The sequence below is a fragment of the Propithecus coquereli genome, unplaced genomic scaffold, assembly GCF_000956105.1.
Source record: "Propithecus coquereli isolate 6110/MARCELLA unplaced genomic scaffold, Pcoq_1.0 Scaffold30, whole genome shotgun sequence".
NCBI lineage: Eukaryota > Metazoa > Chordata > Mammalia > Primates > Indriidae > Propithecus > Propithecus coquereli.
Window position 1 is genome coordinate 2,069,239 of NW_012148619.1, and position 22,430 is coordinate 2,091,668.

The 22,430-nt window shown below is 39.6% G+C and overlaps 1 protein-coding gene across 13 annotated transcripts in view; it reads right to left on the reverse strand.

The window, feature by feature from the left end:
- The window catches only part of CD44 (CD44 molecule (Indian blood group)), an 83,176-nt gene that overhangs the window by 24,553 nt on the left and 36,193 nt on the right, over window positions 1–22,430 (reverse strand). For 6 of the 13 annotated variants that reach the window (XM_012649622.1, XM_012649621.1, XM_012649619.1 and 3 more), the window contains exons 3-5: window positions 20,719–20,852; window positions 15,387–15,458; window positions 14,343–14,576 (exon numbers count right to left, since the gene is read on the reverse strand). In XM_012649622.1, coding sequence (XP_012505076.1) covers window positions 14,343–14,576; window positions 15,387–15,458; window positions 20,719–20,852 — 440 coding nt within the window. Of the gene's footprint in view, window positions 1–394; window positions 524–3,374; window positions 3,495–3,983; window positions 4,098–6,537; window positions 6,664–7,915; window positions 8,045–14,342; window positions 14,577–15,386; window positions 15,459–20,718; window positions 20,853–22,430 lie in introns of all 13 variants that reach the window. The other 7 variants (XM_012649614.1, XM_012649615.1, XM_012649612.1 and 4 more) reach the window with 5 other exon arrangements.

Sequence of the window (22,430 nt, forward strand, 5' to 3'; positions counted from 1 at the left end):
TAAATGCTTTCTTCCAAGCCAGTGTTTCATGGAACCATATTGTAAAGTCTGGACCCACATTACAGAGTAGATTCTTTGACAAACCAAAAGGGGTATTTTAGAAGATCCAGGTCTCTGCTCCAGCCTCACTAGGGAATGCCCAGAACCATATCTGAAAGTGACATACGCAAGGGCACAGTCCCTTGTGTCCTTTATGTGCTTGTCTCCGTCCTCGTTCAGGTGATTTGTTACGAGCATGTGAGGTTTGGCTCAGTGTTAACTGCAACATAATTTATTAAGGAACCTAATGTCTTGTGACAGTTCCTTCAGTGTCCTTTTGTTAGTGTCCTCCATGCCCAACATTTAACCCAAAAGGAAGTTCCCACCCAAGTTTGTTTGTTAAGCCATCCATTACCAGCTGTCCCTGCTGCTGAATGAGAGTCTTCTTTTGGCGTTTGGGGATACTCCCCATGCCATCCGTTGCCAAACCACTGTTCTTTCTGGGTGGCCGTTTCTTCAGTTGTACTACTAGGAGTTGCCTGGACTGTGAGAAGAAGGTCAGTTGTGAGCCATAATTGTCTAAGTTCCTCACCAATAGCTGTTACATATCTTCCTACTTTAAGGGTATATACACATGGAGAGACAAGGTAGAGAAAGAAAGCGGCAAGGAGACAGGCCACTGATAATCGGAAATGGATATTAGAAATTAAATGGACCAATCCTTTAATTTTTCATATGGGAAAACAGAGGCCCAAAGAGCATTTGATTTGCCTAAAATCATATAGTCAAATTGGTATAAAGCTAGGACTAGATCACAGCCTATGAATTCTCAGTATTATTCTCATTTTACTGTAGCCTATAGCTTCACGTATCCTGTCTGAGAGAGCTATTTGGTCAAGGAATAACCCCTTTGCTCCAGTCATTTTGGGGAAGGAATATATTGTATAATGACCAATGACAAGATTAGCATAGTAGGAGGCCTTCTTAAACAGTGCTAACGTAACCCATAATCACACACACTGGCAATGCACCAGCAGTGGATGTGGCCAGCATGAAGACGTTGGGATGGCTGGGATGCTACTCCACTGACACATCATGTGGCTATGTCCTCTTGGCATCTAAAATTGCTAAAATCCAAAAACCTGCCTAACAGGTGCAATGAGCACGATTCGGGCAATGGGCACACTCACAGTTCTGACTCAAGCATTCTAAGAGCTATCCATGCAACAAAAACATTTGTGCCCCCTTAATATTTTGAAATAAAATTATAAAAAAATTTAAAAATGCAATTGCTAAAGTCACTTTTTAACAAAATTAATTTAGTGGAAGAAAAGCTATTCTAGCCAATTTGGGGCATTATATAAGCAATAGCAGTATGTGGCAGAGTTAAAATGTCAACTATTGTTTTAAAAAGGACAAAATGAACGGAATAAAATTCCACCAGCGTGCCTTCAGGAAAAGTCAGAAAGCCACTGACATTTTCGTCTATAGCAGCTCATAGTAAATTTTTAGTTCATCAAGAAAATGAGAGCCTACAAACTTGCCAACTTGTAAAATTGATGTATTTCATTATCTTAGAAAATGATACATGTGAATTGATGACAGCAAAGACATTTAAAAAATAAAACTTTTTGTCTTCATTTTACCTTTACATTGGCCAAACTGTTCCTGGGGTTAACTGTTTATCCAGAAGGAGAAAAAAAGGCCAAAATCTTAAGTTTTACCTCCTACTGACTAAACCACTACCTCCTGACAAATAATAAAGTTAGAAAAACCACTTAACGTAGTAATTATTAAAAAAGGAAAATTCGACCCAAACATAGTCTGCCATGTTACTCAAAGTTTACATGAAATAAAGAAGAGTGTGTATATATACAGAGAAGAACTCTATATTCCTTCTATCACTACTTTTATAAAGATAATGACTTTTTAAGTGTCCAGTAACCCCCTATAGTTTTCAGCATAAATAGGAATGGGTTAGCAGAACATAGGATTTCCATTGAGCAAGATGAAGGCTGACTCTCTTCCAGAAGTTGTGATGTTCATTTGATAGAGCCCAGAGGTCACCAATCAGAATCCCTTCAAGTGTTGCGAGTACTGATAAGAGAATTGCCGCCTTCTCTTTGTCCAGTCCCATTAAGTCTGATTTTTCAACTACCCACTAGCATCGATGCCCCTCAACTACCACTTTTTGACAACAGGCTCATTAGTTCCAAGCTTCTGAAATAGCTTTCTGCTCTGTAAGAACAAACAGGCTAAATAATCTCTAAGATATACTGTTAGGACCCAAAGGGAACTGGTACAGGATCATATTCCAAAGAGATTTCTGCTTCCTCTCTATTTCCTTTTCTTATTAGAAGACTTCTTTGTTGACTCAAGCCCACAATCCTTACGCATACATCAAATCCACTGGGGCAAGTGGCAGGAGGTAAAGCCTGTTCGATGTGTTCAGTACAGTGCCCAGGACTTAGGAACCCACATCCCAGCCGATGTCTGAAACTTTTCTTTTGTTGTCTGAAGATATCTCTCAAACCATAGATTCCCAAACCCCTTTGGTTTCTAAGGGGCTGCTTTCTCTTTAGGCATTGTCAAGGCTGTGAGAATGATAATTGATCCATTGTTTTAAAGAAGTTTGGATGCAAACTGTTATCCAAAATAAATACTTTGATTCCAAATAAGATAGGCTCCTCTCAGCAGCATAGAGGAAAGAAGAGCGCACATTTCTTACTGGGGGTGGGGAGGAGGTTTATCCTAATAGTCCACTGATGACACTCGAGATTGTTTTAGAAAACCTGATGTTTGTAAAACAGTAGGAATAATAGTAAGAGCATCAAAGCCTCCCCCAAGTTACCTTGGGCTTAAAAATAGAAAAAGAGCAGTTGGAGAATCAAATATAGACTATATAAGCTACGAATTTTCCTCCAGAGAGTACAAGGGATGCCCTTCTATAATACAGTGAGGAACAGAATGTGAAAAAGAAACTGTATTCATTAAAGATCTTCACAGAACATAAGGATCCCAAAGCTTGTTTCACTTGTCAAGATTTCTTTCCAGATTCCACTGCTAGGCACCAAACGAATACACTCTTCACCACACACTTCCATAAATACACACAAATCACCCAAATGGAATCTCTAGGAAGCTGTAACACAAAAATTGGATCTCAGATCTACTTCTCAAACATTTTGGCCTTTGGGCGACCTAACAAATTAGCATTTTTCTTCCAATTTCTAAAAACTGTGTGTAGATTTGGCAGCTTTTCAGGCTCTAGGGATAAAAGAAATTACTACGTGGAAATAGAGGATGTGGCCAGTGTCTAAACAAAGTCTTCCCTGTCTCTGGAATGTCTTCTCTCACTCAGCTAGACCAGAGCTGCTGACCGCCATCCTTCTTACTTGTGCTTGCAGAATGCGGTGTCTCCTCTTCATCGTGGTGCTCACGGTGAACGAGAGGAGGGTGTGGTTCCTGGGTCCAGTTTTCTCCATGAGCATTGGTGCCACTCCTGTCTACATCTGCTGTGATGACGGTTAAATACACTGTGACTTGTTATCAAACGACTTTTAATGACTCTGTTCTTCCATTAAAGTACCTGCTATTTAACAGCTCTATGCCTAACTAGTACCTCTAAGCATCTACTTTCAATAATTTTGAGTGACTTCACTAATCTCTCCCAAGAGAAAATCAATGGGCATGGAATTTCTTCACGATTATTTGTTATTCCACTATAATCATTTTGTCAAGAGCAGCACCATAAAGCATTCGAATGTATTCATTTTTATAACGAAGCAACATAATACCCTATGCACAGATGGTATGATTGATAAACGACTCCTCAACAGAATTGAGTACCCTCATGAAAGTTCTCTAAGAATTTGTTGATGGGAGTTAACTAAATTTCCCACTGTGTCCCCATGATTGACCTTTGCAGTATCATAGGCTTTGAAGGGAAAAAATATTTTTTTTGAAGGGAAAAAATATTTAATTAAATATGCATAACCCATTACCAGTCATCCTTGTGGTTGTCTGAAGTAGTACTTCTGGATTTGAATGGCTTGGGTTCCACTGGGTCCAATCCTGGTTCTGTTTTGTGTGGTCAAAAACCCGTGGTGTGGTTGAAACTGTGATAATGATGATTGAAGCAATTAGGAAAATGTTATTTCTTGAGCCTTCACCACTTGTTTTGTGCATTTCTCCCTTCTGCAGTCTACGCAATGAATCATCTATACCAGGTTGTATAGATGGATGCATGCAAATGGAGGGAAAGCAGAGAGTGCCTTCAGCTTAATTCAGCCACTTGGTAAGCATCTCAGTGTCCTTTGCATTCTGTCATATCTTGAGGTTCAGAACATGAGATCTTCCAGAGAAATCAGCCAAAGAAGCTGCAGCAGCATGAAGAACAGCTTTGGAAACACCAGCCCTCCACCGAGGATAACTAAAGACGTCAGAGTTTTTGCCCATCCATGCAGTCTGTAGCATCCCTCCGCACCTGAAAGCCCAAGGACTCTGTATCACTACTGCTACCTGTGGATCCTCAGGCTGGAGCAGCAGATAACTGAAAGTTATGCAATGATGATCACTTTATTCTGTTAGTAATTTTGGTGGAGAAAGAAACACCTGAGCAGCCAGAGCTTTCCTATAAATGATTCCAAGAATGAATAGCTACCTAGACCAGCCAAATGGTTTAGCTATACATTCCTGAATATTTATCAAACACCTATGTATTCCCATCAAATACATGAGCAAGTCATTCATAGCCAATGAAAGAAAAACGAGACACATACATTCGGTAGAAAAAGGCCACAGGTAACCAGCCACCATCATAGAAGCACCAGTGCCCTGATATTGTCACCAATATGTTGGGGCTAGAATGGGAGATACACCAAAGAGAAGGATCACGATAAAATCAGAATCAATGTCTTTAGTGAAAATATTATTTGCAAATCCATCCTAATTCTTTCAAACTTTATTTCGATACCCAAATAATACAAAATTCTTTCTAGAACTGTAACACTGTCAGCTCTATTTCACAAGTTATAAAAATCACATTTAAAACCATTAACCACATTCTCAGTAAGCATGTAAAAGTGGCAGTTATCATGCCCCTCAGAAGAAAGAGAGCATCCTGTTGAATTATATGCACAGGTGCTAAGAGAGAAGTAAACAAATAGGAAAATATGCCATGGAGATTAAAAAAATACCGTAGGAAGTTCTTCCCTGTAACCGGACTATACAACTTACTTGCAGAGGTTGATCTGTTTGGGTTGCCGCCCAAGGAAATTTAATTTCTGAAGTATTAAGACAGCATCTTTAGTAATGAACCACCTGCAGAGCTGGGCCACACAATAGTAAAACTCTAGTGTTTTTGGTTATTTGTTTTTTTCCTGAAGTTACTAAAAAGAGTTTCCTTTTTTTCCATAGACTAAGCTCTGCAGAGGTATCAGGTCTAAAAAATACAGCACTTAAAGATTTGTGTATAAAAAATCTAGTTCATCTCTATTATTTGTTGTGTCAATGCCATATACTCAGATGCCTTCAAGGCCTAAGCTTGTTTTTTTTGAGGGGGGGGCTCCTCCCTCCCTGGGTACTATCCATTTGAGGATGAAACTCTCAGGTTTTAATAGGATGGACAGAACTTCAGTGACCTGCGTTGATGGAGTCAGGTTCAGGGCTCTCAGCTCTGTTCAGCAAAATCTTAGGCCATTACAGCTATGTGAAGAAAACTCAGTCATCTGGCAGAATATTAGACAAATCTTTGCATGTTTTTTAATTTTTTAAGGACATTTTCAGCTCAATTTCCATCTCGTTCTCAAAAAGTTTTATAATTGTCACAAATATGGGTACTATTATGCACTAATAGCGGTTTCACTATTTGCTTTTAATAATTGGCACTGTCTTGTTCAAGTTAAAGCTGAGCTCACATTTGCCTTTCCCTTCAGTGTCCTTCTGTTATATTGGTGTCCAGCTCATTTGTTAAGACTCTGGATTTGTTCTTTTGACCTCGACCAGGTTTTGATGACCTAAGACAATTCTTGAGTTCTAGTGTCCATCTTTTAGGCCTTTCTAGGGCCTTCAATTTAGGATCTTCTACAACTTTTAATTAATACCCTCTAATCACATTCTTCAAGTCTATCATTCTAACAGACCATGAGTTCCTTGAAAGCAAAGTTTCTTCCTTTTTTCCTTTGTGTTCCCTGCATTTAGCACAGTAAGAACACAATGAATATTTGTCATAATGACTTAATATGTCCCTCCTCTGATAAAACTTGATAATTCAAAGAAAATCTGCAGCAGAAGACCTCAAAGATAAAACAGGAAGAACATGAGGCATTAGAAATTTTATAAGAGATATTTTTCCCATTTCTTTTCTAAATATATTGTGGCTTCCATTAAAATATTCTATTTCTTCTTTCACAATCTCATTAAGGCATAACTAAGGTATGATCACAGGTTCACTCATTTTTCACATTAACTATTTCCCAAGAGAGATACTATTTGGTATCACTCAGGTTAATCAGTAAGCCTTGCAAAAATGGTTCTACTTTAATTGATTATTCTTACTGGTACTGGAGATAAAATCTTCATCATCATCAATGCCTGATCCAGAAAAACTGACGTGTTTGTCTCTTTCATCTTCATTTTCTTCATTTGGCTCCCAGCCTGCTGAGATGGTATTTGAATCCGTACCTGTTGTGGTGACTTGCATTAGTGGTTGAGCTGAATGCCAGGCAACCCACTTGCAAAGGAAGGAAATCAGGCACAGAAGGTATAATGGGTTTCCCAAGATTTTAAAAGGAAAGTGAGAAAGTTGCCTTATATACCCCAAATTCTTATGTCCTGGCTCTGAAGTTAATATACAGATCTCAAAACAATTGGCTATGATCTTTACAACGGAACATTCTCTTTAAGGAATTTAAAAGAGTAAATACAGACATAACCCCACCAAAGAATTTTTTAAAAGCCAGTGAAAACTCCCTCATGCTTTCAGATGCATTTATTAACTCATTAAGCATGTATCATTAAAGCTAGGACATCAAGAATAGATTGGAAAAATTTCATGTGTCTATTTTCTTTGTCAAGACACCTTCAGAAAAACCTTGGAATGTAAACCCATTTCAGTCATTTCTAAAATCCCACAGTTGTGTTCACAATTTGCTGATTCATTTTTTATCTTCTCTAGCATGAGATCATTGTAACTCTACATGCAAATGGAAGCTATACTGCAGTTCCCAACAATACCTTAGCACAGAGCAAAAAAAGTTAAGTCAATTAGCAGAGAAATAATTCCTGGCATTTATTAACTAATCAAAAGGTTAACTAATATGACTGTAGTTGAGGTGTTGAGAAATTCTCACTTTTTTCTCTTCGATGCAATCATAAAAAAGAAGATGGAAACCTACCACTTCTCAGTGGTTATTCTAGAAGATGTCCCTTTACTAATAAAAAAGAGGTTTTCTGCATTTTTAATGAGATTCAGGCTATCTTAGGGAATGACCATTTGTCTTTTCATACTATTAATGTCTACCCCCAAAATAGTTCCACTGATGAAGATTTTTCTACATTTTGTCAGATCTAGCTATGCTATTTTATTTTTTCATGAAAGTCAAAAACTTTTTGTGACTTTGGTAATTTTAGGATGTATGTGAGTAATCTTTCAGAGTCACAATTTTGTTCTGTCATCAAAAAAGACCTGACCTCTCTTCACAGTCTCTATATTAGCCTCTTTCTGGGATATAATAATCCTATAGAGTAGAAAGAAGAAATCTGCTCATTAATAAGCACTGTAAAAGCAAACATATGGATCCCAGAGCTCATGAGAACTCTTAAGTCATTGTGAATATCTGTGAGAACAGAATTGACTTTAGGCTTTAACAACATCGTTAACATTATTAACGATTATCAAGGAAACAGATGATATGAGATCATCATAACTCATTACCAGCCGTTTGTGGTGTTGTGTGAAGATGATTCTTGGACTCTGATGGTTGAAACCACCATGGAAACCAGTCCTGGGCTTCTTGCCTCTTGGTTGCTGTTTCGGGAGTTGTAGCACTAGAGCTCATCAAAGCTGTTGTAACCATGATTGAATTGATTGTTGAGAGATTAATTAATTGTAAATTCCTAAGAAATAGCACTGTATATGTTTGCCCTCTTTTATCTCTCAAGAGAGTCATCTATATTTAATATAGATGATGGAAAGAAAGAGAAAAAGCAAAGAAATTCCATTTCTTTCAGAGGCCCAAACTGGACTTCATAGAATGTCAGAGATGGAAGGACCTTAAATATCATCTGGTTCATGCTCCTCATCTTAAAGATGAAACATTTGTGCTAGACAGAGCTTCTGACCTGTCTGAAGGCTAATTATCAACAGAGAGGTCTCAAGGAGGGCATGAAAGCTGTTTCTGAAATTTGAAAGTCTATAATGTAAAAGAGAGATTAAATTTTTGTCTCTGGATTCATGAGGCTGAACTAGGATCTGTGGTGAGAATTTCAGGGTGATGGATGTTCTTCCAAATATTGGATTTAAAAAAGCAATAGCCTGAACTATGCAACAATGAACTTCTTCATATAGTATTATTAATATATTCCCCATCGTCAGAAAGATCACTTGGCAGGAAAGTTGTGTACGAGATTAAATGATTAGAAGTGTTGACTGAACCAGACCATTTAACATCCTTTCCAAATCTGAGAATTTATGATTCTAAAATCCTCCTCTTCAGAGTCCTATCTCCTTAATCTTCTCCACAATCTATCTTGGGCAACCAATATCATTCTCCAAGAATTTGGGATATGATATTTCTGCCAGCAATCACAGATACTTAATCCCACCTATCCAAAACACAGGGAAGAATGGCATAGAAGTAGAAGATTGAAAAAGATACCTTTCCACTTTTCTCCATTTAGAGTCCAAAACCTCTAGCAACCTTGCCCAAGGTCATCTCTCATATAAACACTATATTTTGCAAAGCAGTACAGACATTTTGAGTCCCATTTTTTGAAAATGGGATAATCAAACCAGAAAGACAGAGATGAAGTGACCCAATGACCCCATTAATAAGACCAGAAGCAAGAGTCTTTGATTCAAAAACATCCAAAGACTGCCATTTCTGCAACCATAATGTGTGCATCAGAGAATATTAGATAATAGTAGACAAAAAACTGAGAATAAGTTCAAGCAGAGAGGCTGAAACCATCATTAAATCCCCAAACACAAAAAGTAAGGTGAGTTATATTTCTTTTTCCAACTATCAAGAAAGCCCAGAAATGACCCGAGATGAAAGACTGCCAAGAAAACCTTTTCCTTTACATTATTTGTCCTACAAAGATAAACATTGTAAACACTGCAAAATAGCATTTTCGTTATTCTGCAATCTCTCCCTCCCGCTCCCCATCCCAGCATGATCTTGATCACTGTGACATGAAAAGCAAAACATAACATCAGCACTGTTTTCCTTATTTGATTGTTTATAGAAATAAAGGATATAATCTACCCAATGTCTTCTAAGCTAAACAAATATAAAGAACCAATTGTCCATTTTATTACTCCCCTTTGCAGAAAGAATGCCTAGTTATTTGGAAATACATTTATTACCTCCACCAATGAAAGTTAATAAATGAAGATATGACTGTAATCTCCCATTGTTATAGATTTTGAATCTTTTTCCCCAAAGCTCCCATATCAAAACACTTTGCAGGGATTTAAAGCTAATAGCCAAACATCCAAGGAGCTTATTAGAGGCCTAGATTCTACTGTAGAGCAACAGGTCATTTCCTAATTTTACACTTGAGGTTTTAAGTGTGCAAAGAAGTGCTCAGGGACTACACTTTAATAATAGAAGGAAGCCAGCATTTCCTTCAATTATTATTGACTGTGATAATTAGATTGGCAGAAAGTAGGAGCATGCATTTTCTGGTAGGCTTCTTTCTAGAGGACGTTTTCTGAATGAATCACATAGTCAATTCATTCATAGTTTTTCATAGTTTCATTCATTCATTCAAAACATTCATTCAGATTTTCCTTCTTTTGAAGGAAAAAGAATTCTGGTTTTATGTACACATTGCCAAAGGAAAACAAATAGGGCATTTGGGAGTATTCAGTCATATCCACAGATCCACAAGGCTCTTTGATAAATGAAATGGTGTCAGACCCTACCCTCACTGAAGATGGTGAAGCAGCATCGGTAGGGAACTTTGGCATGATAAGGGATATCCTTTTTCATTAACGCTAAAGACCTGGCATTCAGGACAGCTGGTAAGCAAAAGATTTAACCGTTTACCTGTTGTTGCTGTTGTTGTGAGATCCTGAGTCTTAGGCTGGAAATTACCAAACCAGGACCACATCCAATTACTTTGCTCCTGAGCTGCTGTGTGGCTGTTTGAGTGCACAGCTGAGGTAACTGGATCAATTATGAAAATACCATTTAGTGAGGTTCCCTCTAAAAAACCTTTACTTTCAGTTGTGTCTATATATGATGTCTGTATCTATTATTGAATGAAAATTAGAAAAGAAAATCTGGGCCTGGTTTCATTTTTCCAGCCTTCTAAAGTCTCCCAGAATGTTAGAACAACATCAGAAAGGCAAATTCTGTGTGGATATCAATTCAATGCTACTCATTCTTCAAACTGAACCTCCCCCCGCCCCCAGCATTCATGATTTCAGCAAAATCAAGCAGCAGTTTAATAACCTGTAATGAAAAGAGATTTTCTGTTACTTGATTGGGTTGGATTTATAGCCGTAAACTGGAGGTCTTCAAAGCAACATTTCAAAGGTTGCTTTCATTCATTTATCTCTGGGGTTGCTTGCCTGTATCTTTCACATCTGTCTAGCATTGTACCCAGGAAGCTTGTGATGACAACTGGCATTTCAAAGCTCCACTCACATTCATCAACAAGTTAAACTTTATACTTGAGCATGCACTTTGCAAAGGGTGTGTGTTCAAAGTGTTGAAATTAGATAAGGCTTTCTCAAGTATCCATCGATCACTTCTGCCACTCTGGACTCTAATTCAGTATATGTTTTTGGAAAAAAAACCCAAAACTGCCAAAGTTAGAGAAATTCTGGATTCTTCTCAAATTAGAGAAAGGATAATCAGCAACATCTTGCAATTGGAAATCTCTCATTGGACTCTCAAGTTTGACTTGAGTCCAGAATGTTCTCCTACTGAAGCAGAATGGCAAAAATCATCGAGATAAATATCTAAGCCAATTAAGATTTTTAAAAAACCATCTTAAGTCATCTATTCCCTTGAAAATCTGATGTAAGTTATGACTTCTCTCCTCAAAAAAAGTGACCCTATATATGCATACTCTCAAAATTTTGCATATTACTCAGGTGGTTCTTGAATATCATATAGCCTATTATTGAATCTACTGAAAGTCTATAAACCCTGGGTTAAAAACTTCAACTCTATGTATACCAAATGCCACTGACTGGCACGATATGTTCTGTGCTATGAAGAACACGTTAGATCAGAACACAGAGTTGAGCGACAGGAGCGAAGTTCACCCATGATGCTCCCAGATAAACCTGAGCAGCCCCTGGAAGATCCAGACCACCCCTCCATTCTCATTCCAGAAACTTCATTAGAGAAGCAAACTTCCCACCACCCTCACCCCAGAGTATACGAGGAAAAAACAGTACAAGAGGAAATAAACCCACATGACAAGATAGACACAGGTGTTATTTCTGTCTTCCTGAAAGAAGTTGTATGAGTTGGCAAAAATGGAGACAGCTACTGCTCAGCCAACAGAGTTTCCAAGTTTCCCCACTCAAGTAGGCCATGCCAGACCAAAAAAAAAACATTTCTTTGACACCCAGAAGATAAGGAAATAGAGTGTTCCAAGGCAGGAGTCTGCTTCCTGAATTAGTTTAGGTTTCTTGATTCCAGAGAGTTGCAGATCACCGATAGGAAGAGGCCGATGACACGCCTCCAGGAGGGCTCTTCCAAAAATAACACTTATAATAAACAGCTGGAAGTCCAACACTACCCAGATGGTTGTTCTTATTAGCCTTCCCTGTTGCCACCCACTAAGGACCCTTAAGGAAGGAATGAACCAGCTAAGCCAAAGGCAGCTTCTTCTGTGCACTCAGCCAGCCCCTTCTTGACCTCCGCATTTTTGCAATCACTCACTCTCACTCCCTCTCACCCTGTCCCAGCTCTCAGTCCAACAGTGATAAGGTTTTGGGAATCTCCTCACTGTACTCTGAAAACACGATTCTATTTAGGAACTTATCAGCTCTAACGTTTCCTGGTATGCCATGTACTACATTCCAATTTCCACCCGGTTGGTTTCTTTGATGCCCTTCTTTGCACGAATTGATCTTCTTGGAGTTGCCATTGGCCTTCATGGATCCTACAGTACTTCAGTGACTCTCAAGTTAGCCCTGGACTCATCTGGTAGACAACTTAGTCTCTCTCTTCTTTAACTGCTGAAAGAAACTCGGCTAACTGTTCTGGAAGAAGGAAAGCACAATTCTTTTCTCAACCCAAATCCTGAACTGTATTTTATTAATAGTTAAGTCTCACAGCTCTTCTTTTCCTTGATTTCTGAACTAGTACGTTGTCTCCATGAAGGTAGGTCCAACTCTGAGTTCCCAATAACTACAGCAGTATCTGGCCCAGAGGAGAACTCAAATATTGGCTGAAGGAGTAAATATCCCACAAATCCTTCCCTTTTTTCAGTATTACTTTCTAAGTGTTTGCCACCGGATCCCAAGCATTCTAATAGGCCTGATACATGGTAGGTCCTCAAAATAAATTTATCAACTAACTAACTTAGGCAGGAAAGATGCAATCCTTAAGAGATGTGCTATGGATGCTAATAAAATGTGCTAATTGCCTTTTCTAAAACGCATATGAAATACTGCTTTATATAGGCTATTAGTGGCTTGGATGTTAACTTAATCTAGTCCTCACAAGTTATGTTTTGTCAAGATTTTCTTCTTTGGTGGGAAGTGGTACTTTAGGGCAGACCTGTTCTGCTTCCTGCTGAGACCACTAATTATCATGTTTGCCAACATTTGGCAAAATTGCATGCCCTAATGATAAACACCTCCAACATAGTTACTTGTAAAAGGCCAGAAACTCAAGAGGCAGCAAGAGTTGCTCACAGAACTGCAAACAACAAGATGATATCATCTCCAGAGAGCCAATAACCCAGGAAAGCATGCGCAGTTTGAAAATACTTGCTTTTCAAAATGCTGCAAAGAATCTGCAGGGAATCATGGGAACCCCAAGCCTATTTCATATCACCCCCTCTCCTAAGCCAATTACTAACAGAAATTTAAAACATTGTTGAGCAAGTAACGTTAAATTAAATCAGAGTGCTATGGACGTTTCCCTGGCTTCTGGGTGACAAGAAATAGGAAGGGGCCCGACTTGCATATTCACAAGCCAGTACATTTCAGCCACTGCATGGAGGCCAGAGTTCCACCCCTCCAGAGCTGTAGCCAGGAAGAGAGAAAATCCACACCATACTAGGAAAACTGCTTGAGATTGCAGATGCCCTTTTTGAGTTGGACTAATCCTTCACAGAAGGAACACAGCCAATCTGGAAACCTGTTTTAAAACAAACCACAGGGGAAAAGCAAAGAGGGAAGCAAAGGAGACAAGAGGGAGATGTAAACACTGCCCAATGAACTGAAGCACAAGGCACAAAAACCCAAAGAAACATAATGCCGCATTTGCTCAGTTCCACTCTTGCAGCCCCAGTGACGAATCACCCACACACACCAAGTAAGCATTCAGAACTCGCACCAGTAGGCTGGGATATAGAACTCTTGAGCTGATTCAATTTGATTATGAAACTCCTCCAGATACGCTTCCTTGGGCAAAAAAACAAAGGAATTATTTAGTAAGTCATGGTGGATGAATGTGACTGACTATTACACAATCAATAACACGAGTATAAATCAGGTTAAAACATAAAAACACAAAGTTAGGTGAAAAAAGGTGCCAACGGAATGGTATGCATACTCTGTGATCCCAACTTCATGAAAAGAATCTTATCCATAGGTGGACAAGAACAAGAAGGAAAGATGCAAAAATAAAGATAGTTTTTGCATCAGGCTTGAATTGTCATCATATGCCCAGGGACAAGAGAATAGGGGGAGCTCTTCTAAAAAACTTCCAATATGGCACTTCTTATCCCAAGGTAAGAAAGATAGAGTTATAGATGGAAAAAAAAATGCAGGCAATGTGTGCAGAGCACTGACAACCACAACAGCCCACCTCCCCCAATGTCACCTACATCTAGATGTCCAGAGACAGGAGAAAATCAACACATGAGTGAGTAACACTCAAGAAGATCAGAGATATTTTGCCAAGAAATTGCTATTGGAAAGCACAACGATTCATTCTCCTTACTGGTAGCAGCGGTACTCTCTGTGTTGTCAAAGATTGAGGAACCATCTTGGTCTGGGGTCGGGTATGCAGTTGGAAGGTGGGTGTGGAAGATGCTGTAACCTCCTGATGTGCTCCTTTCACCAGGGGATCCACTGCTCATATCGTCCTCAGCAGGGTTGCTGGGGTTGATGTCCTCAGGGTTTGTTCTGTATTCCCCCTTCTTGGTGTAGCGAGTGCCATCACGGTTAACAATAGCTGGGAGAGAGAGAAGGTACCTTCAGAACTTCATGGCTCATATTTTGAGTATAGGAGAGATGGTGGATTATCATATAACATAGTGACTTCAAAGCTATTTTCTTTTATACTAAGAAAAACAACACCTAGTGGTGGGAGAGAGTGGCTGATGCCCTAAGAAAGTTCCCCATCCCCTGGAAAGGGGGAGGGAAAAGAGAAAGTTCTGGGGAGTCCTCACGTTTGAATCCCACTTCATATAGCCCTAGACAAGGTCAGAGCTTCAGGTTCCTCATTCATAAAATGGGAACAATATAGTACTACTTTCTGGATGGGGCCGTTATGAACATTATGAGATACATTTAAGTAAATTGCTCAACACAGCATTCAAAATCGAGTGGATGTTCAGTGAATGAGCTAGACGTTAAGAACGTTATTTAATTTTTCTTGCATTTAAATTTATTATTGAGGTTGCCTTCTCTTTATGACAAGTGATGTTGGTGTTTCCCATGTGTGGTTTCTTTTTATAAATAAATGTATTTTAGGTAGAAAACAATGGGTCAATTAAATGGAAAATATCAAGCTGTGTACATGGATATGTCAAAAAAAGGTGAAAGTGGTTTTCAAATGACTGAAGTTTGAGGAACATTAGAGTAAACCAGGGAGCAGTTTTAAGCCATTGCAGAAAAAGGGGCAGGGACACTGAATCACAGCCAGCCACCCCCAGCCTTAGGGAAATGACTCATATTCTGTTCAAATAGAAACCATAGAGAACACACCTGATCCTTTTCCCAAGAATGAGAAAACTCAATCAAGATTAGAAGAGATACATACTTATGCTAATTGGTCCATCAAAGGCATTGGGCAGGTCCGTGACTGACGTACAATCTTCTTCTCCCTCCGGAGCTATGGGGTTGAAAAAACAAAACCATGAGACCTCTTAAAAAATATGAGCAAAATCCATCTCCATTTCTATTAGTCAGTTAGGATGGAGTTTTATTATAACTTATACCAAACAATTTTTTTTTCTGAAACTCGGTAAGTCTACGAGGAATGTCTCTGACCTTCATGACACATTTTCCATTTTTATGTAATTTCATACATTCCTGGAAACTAACTTACCCTCCCCCAACTCCAGAAAATTCATTCATTAACAAATATACATGTTCTATGTCACGCACTGTGGAAGCCTAGGGGTGCCACTGTGAATGAGACAGACATTGCTCCTTCTCTAATGCAGCATACGTTAGAGAGGATTTTTTAAAATTTACTAATATAAAAGTAATGTGGGAACATCGTAAAAAAATTTTAAAAATAAAGAAATGTATGAACTACCATGAGAAAATCATTTATAATTTCAGAAACCCACAGAAATGATGGGAAAATATGACAGACACACATGATCAAAGATCAAATGTTCATCAACATGAACAGCATAACATCACCAACAAAGAATTTACTTGATCAAAATATTTAAAAAACAAATAAATCTCTAGTCTTCCATTGACATAGTAATTGATTTATTAATTTAGCTGATCTTTCTAAGTGCCTACTCTGTATAGACTACTTCTTGACATGTGGCTTCCGAAGCTGGCTACCTTTGGTCTAAGACCCCAGATTTCCCGAGACTGCTATTTTGGCATATCTCATCACAGGCACCTCTGACTTCCTTTTCATTTGTTTTGCATTTATTTTCTACTCCTTTACCCCTTTATTCAGGAAAAAAGATTTCCACATGTACTTTGGGCCTGCCCGATCGCCCATAAATGTTACTGGTAGCCCTCTGGACAACACTGTGTTCAGCCCTCTGAAACAGGCCCTGAAAATTCCACTATGCATGCTATCCCTTGGGTCTTAAACGCAGACAGCATAGTAACTTAACCAACCATTCCATTCATGCCAAAATGCTCCATCCTGTGACTAGAACTTGTGTTGAGCTCCAAAAACTCAGAGAGCTTTAAACTGGTTTTGCTGTGATGGGAAGGCTGGATCTATTTGTGCATTACAGCTTTTATGCCGTGTGTTTGCGTGTGCGTGTGTGTGTGTGTGTGTGCGTGTGTGTATAAACGCTTAAATGTAAAATGGCAATTTATTTGTTAGGTTGGTTTCTCCCAGGGTTGCTTTTGGCAAAGAGAAAGGAAGAAAGAAATGGATGGATGGATGGATAGAGAGATGGACAGAGATAGGTAGGCAGGCCAGCAGACTGCTATCACAAGGAGCGCTGTTATCACAAGTATTTTATGTGACGTGCCATAAATTGTTGGGTTCTCATAACAATGGACAAAAATACAAGTTGAACAAACAGGTTTTGTTTGATTCCTTGTACCTGGGAGCATCTTTTCCCAGCAAGGACACCTAAGATGTTAACCGCCAAAATGGTATGCAAATATATGTAAATCAAGAAGCATTTAGATGAACCCTGATTGGTAATGGCATAAGAAATAATTAAAGGAAGTTACAGATATAACTGTTCATTTATTCTAAGCATCTACTCGGTACTTATACACCAGACCATAAAAGAAAAAAGGAGAAAAAAGATGAACATGATTCTGTCCCTGTTTCTAAAGAATTCACAAGATCACGGCAGCCGTGGGAGGTGGGGGAGCGGAGGGAGTGGGGAGGAATAATAGTTAATATTTCTTTAGCTTTTTACAGTTTTCAAAAAATTTTTCGGAAATTCTCTCACTTGAAAATAAAGGCATATGGCCAACCTGGGAGATTTGGGGGAGTAATCTACCTGTGTGTCTTACAAATGCCACCAGAGATCAGCCTAACCTTTGAGACACTTCTGATGTTCATACGTTGCACATACCCAGAAACAGGCCTTGGGTTATGGCTTCGTGATGCCAGGGATGGAACAACCTCCCCCAAATTCAAACACAACTGCAGATAACAGTGCACTGGGAATTTCCAGGAAGTTAGTTGTAACAGAATGGGGCATGATGTCAAAAACACTAAGATAGTTTTGTAAATGATTAGAGCATTTATTCAAATGGACCCCCTTCATGCTCCAATTCACCTTAACTTTTACAAGAACATCAGATCTGGCAAGTACAGTAAGATGGATGGTGACCCAAATGTGCAACTAATATACTCATACTCCCATGAGTGATCCCAGGGCCTCATTAGACAGCCTTTCATTCTGTTTAATGAGCACTGTGCTGCTTCGAAAGTTAGACCTGGTGATGTGTCCATGAACCAAAGGATTTTTTAGAAACTCTCTAAGGTGGGAATTCTCAGAAACCTTGGCTCCAATTCACCAAAATAATCAAGAGAAACATTAATTATTCAGTCTAACCACTAATCGCTGGGTGCCAGATAGAAAGGTACCTTCCTTAAAGCTTGATACATTCTAGGTGTCCCATAAATATTTTCAAATAGTCGTTGAACGAGTGAATGAATAAACAAATGAATGTAAAATCTTCCCTGTAATTCTGCCTTCAAAAGAAAATGAGGTGTGTTACCAAAAGCAAGCTAAATAAATGAAAAAATTCAAGTCAGTTCTCTGTGTTGTTCATACAGAAGTCACCAGGCTCACGTTGGGCCTTAACTACTGAGTGATGAGACCTTTTCTGCCTTATTTTCATTTGTAAGCCACAGGCCATGTTTTCCAAAAACTACTGCTAAAAATTTTAAGTTTATGGAAGCTATATGCTAAGATTGAGCTGGCTTTGGTCCCTGTAGACAGTTTATGGGGGGATCACAGTTCCTTGAACACAACTACCTGCTGGTAGTTCTCAGGCTTTGTTAGATTCAAGGATCTTTCCAGAGAGATCCTTTGCATGGAGCAGAAGGTTATCAAGATCTTTAGCTCACTCAACACCCCTATCATCTGACTCCAAGCTAAGACATTTAGAATCTATTTATCCTTAGACACATTTATCCTCTTCTCTAGTTTCTTTATTCTTTGTCTCACTGCTTCAACAAGACTTTTAATTTAAGAAATTAAAGAAGAAATATAGCTTTTGGTTCTTTCATACCCCCACTTTGCCTAGCACAGTATTGAGCTCATAGAATTGATCAATAAATATTCTCTTTAAACTTAAAGAAAAACTTATAAAAGCAGCCTGTCAGCATGGAGTCAATTTCGAAAACAGAGAAAAGGAAAAACATGACTTCTAGCTGTGCTATTTAATGTGCCCATTTGGGTATGCAATACGTCCCCAGCACTTCTCAAACTATTCAACTGAACTCCAAGGAAAGGAAAGTTAATCAATGCTTCGATTCCCACTCTGGGGATGGGCCCAACCTCATAAGCAAAATTAAGGGCAGGGAGAAAATTCTCAGCAGCAGCCCGACTGCATGGTTTTCACTCCAGGCCATAAAACCACGTGAGCATCTACCCTTTTTGAGTTAAGGTTCTTTCTGGCAAATGCCACCAACTTGTAAAACAGGTGGGACAATGTGGGTATGCAACCACATAATCTGTTGCATACACGTACTCAACAAGATTCAGTGGGAGATGCAACAAGCAGTGCCCAGAGACTCTCAGGAGCACACAGTCTCACACTAGCCCTTTCCCACTTGAATAACCCCTTTGTCTAAAGCACAAGCTCTTCCCAAAGTCTTCCTCTGACCTCTTGCACCAAGATGGAGCTAGCCAGACCACATGTTGCTCTGTGTCGATTTCCTGTTTATTCCTATGTGGTTTTTCTCATTATAACATCATTAGAATGGACATCTGGGGATGGTCTGGGAACTGGGTATGTATGGTCCACGTACTTTTTAGCGTCAGTTGGATTGTTCGCCTTTTGGTCAAACTTTATCTGTGTTCTTCACTCATATGACAGGAAGGAGTAAACATTCTATAGTTTTCTCCTTCTTGTTTCGTGTGTCTCTCCATAGGTTTAGTGACCTGCAAATATTTGCCAAACTTCACTGGCTTCACATACTCCATTTCAACTAGCCAGCCCTGATACTTTCCTCTAAACCCTAGATTTTCTCTCCAAATTTCCTCTCTGATCCCTACTGCTCATGCAACAATGAGTGGGTGGAGTAGCCTAAAGCCACTGATGTAAGCTCACTTTTAATTTGTTCTTTTTTTTTGTATCTATTTTTTCATTGGCAGGTAGAAGTAAGATCTCACAATTAATTTGATGTCCTTTCTTTAGCTTAAAAACCCATGCAGATTTTATATTCTGCTACCACATATATCTGTGTTTGTCTCGTGCAGATAATTTCTTAAGTCACTTTCCAGCTAATTTCACATGCCCTTCCCATCTTTAAGGGAAACTGACACTCCAGGAAGGTGTACCAAGTTTACCTCCAGGTTTCCTCTTTTCCTTCTCACTACTTCATACCTTCAGGGGGAACATAAGGCCCAGTTTAACAAGTAAGACTTTTTGTTGGTACCCCAAAATTCGACAATTGTAGTTTTGATCCTTCTCAAAAGACTCTGAGAAAATTCATAATGTATAGAACTCTTTAATTTTGCTGGGGCTTGAATTTGACTTGTAAGCATGAGTTTCTAGGCTGGTGGTTAGAAGAAAGTCCCACAGACTGGAAAGGAGGCTGGCTAGCAGCCCAGCATCTACATCTGAACTTAGCTTCTTTATTCTCTGGTTGTCCCAACTGTTGGGTAAGGGACATTCAAGAAGGTCAAAGGCCTACTGCATGTCCTCCCAGCCTTTTCTCTGGCCCCCACATATAATAAATACCTCTCAGCTCAGACATTTGGCTTGCACGTCAAAGCTATCATTAGATTCATGTCACTCCCCTATTTAAAACCTGCAATGACTTCCCATCACACTAAGAATGAATCACCCTACGTGCTCTGGCTGCCGCTACCTCTCTGACTTTATTCCTTGGCATTCTCTCCTCTGATCACCAGACTTTAGCCACCTTGGCCTCCCTGATGTTCTTAGAACAGGCCAGAAGGCACTTTCTCTGACCACCATCTCAGAAAAAAAGCACCCTTAGCACTTTCTAGTGTCATATTCTGCTTTCTTTTTTATAGCATTTATATCACTCTCTGACTTCATATAAGGTATTGAATATTTATGTGTTTATTGGCAGCCTCCCCAACTTAGCATGTAAGCTCCGTGGAGACAGGAATCTTGTCTCTGCCGCAGGTATTTAGTGAGTATCTGTTGCATGAATGGAAGCTACGTGAATCCCCACTGAAGGCGAGATCAAAAGGCCACATAGAAACACTCCAAGAACCTACCTGAAGCGTTGTAGCAATACGTGTCATACTGGGAGTTTTCGGAAGTGAGGATGTACACCCCGGTGTTGTTGGCTGCACAGATGGAGTTGGGGTGGATCCGGGGGATCACCACGTGCTCTTCTATAAAACCGTACCTGCAAAAGAAGTTTAAACAAGAGGCTATTGACCGGCAAGGCTGTGACGGGAATTTCATAACAGCCCATCGAATGACATTTAACGCAGTGCCCGGCTTCCTTCTATTCAGCCCCAGGGATGTTAGAGGTTTCAACAACTGAGTTATGTGAAATCCAAGAATAACAGCACACACGGAGAGTGAAAGAGATCAAGGCCGATACAGACAAAGTGATTTCACTTAGAGAACTACGAAGAGCTTCTCTGAAAAAAAAAAAAAAAAAAAAAAGAATAGATTCATGAAAGAAAAAAATTAGCATCAAATAAAATTTGTGGTCAGCAGTGTCACGTCGGTTTGAACAAGCAGAAGGAAGCCTGAGTCACAGAGGAGAGAAGTTATGATGTGAGATTCAAACTGGCTCTCAATTACCTTCATATTTTCCAAAAAATACATAAAATGGCCGGCTCCCGTAGATAGGAAGAAGCGGTTCTTCGTTTCTGTGCACAAATTTCAGACCTGCCTCACTTACCACCCTCCACTCTTCGCCCCTGGCCTCACCTTTCCCGCAAGCCCCTCTCTCCATACTCCACGATTCTGAACACGAAGCCTTGCTCATGTGCCAAGTACACAGCACATTCTGCCTCCTGAGCTTCCCAGGCATGATTCTATTGCCAGTGGAAATAAATTAACTGTCATAATGGGAATAAGCAATTAAGTAAACAGATAGCAATGGCTCATTTAGCCCAGGAACTTTCCAGAAGCAGTACAGCCAGAGAAATGCTTAGCCCTTCTCCCCCAACCAAAGTGTTTCTGGGAGTTCGCGATAGCCGGAGACCCTTTCAGAGACACCATACAGAGCCCCGCCTCTCCTAGCAGCATGCTGGTGGCCAAAAACTCAATTATTACACAATTTATTCCGAATAGAAAATGCCTCAAAAAAATGAGATGTGGGCCGAGAAAATACCATATGCAAGGGAAGTGGTGATGCAGGGGGAAGACAAAGAGGATGAAGTTAAACCCAGCAGATTTTTGAAAATGCAATGCTGGCTAAAATGCATGGCATAGATCCTTCCCATCTTTCCTGCCAGGGGCAAGAGCACAGAGTGCATTGCCCTGCAAGACCCACGGAGATGTCTGTGAGTTTGCAGTTTCTCAGTACATGGAAATCATTATGTCTGTGTTGCAACGGTAGCTCGCATGACTAATTCCTCATCTGAATGGACAGACTGGTTTCCCCAAAGTCTCCTTAGCTTGGTGGGGGGAGGGGCACAATTAAATGTTAATAAGTTTTCTTATATCTGAAGGTTGCTACTAGTCAGGGTGGGGCAGACAAAAGAGAGTAGCTGCTAAGGTTTTATCCCAGCCTAGGAGACTCTGCCATCTGTCCTATGGCAGATCTCTGATTCACAGCTACCTAAGCAAAATTATGGAAATGAGTTTTGCAATACTTAATACCAGTTATGGTGAAATGATAGATTTCTTTGGCACAGTTTTTCCTTTTCATTTTCTAAATAATCCCCCTTGGTGGGCCTACTCCCCACACCATTCCCACTACATCGTGTTGACAAGGATGTATAACACCAACATTCTAGCATCTAAC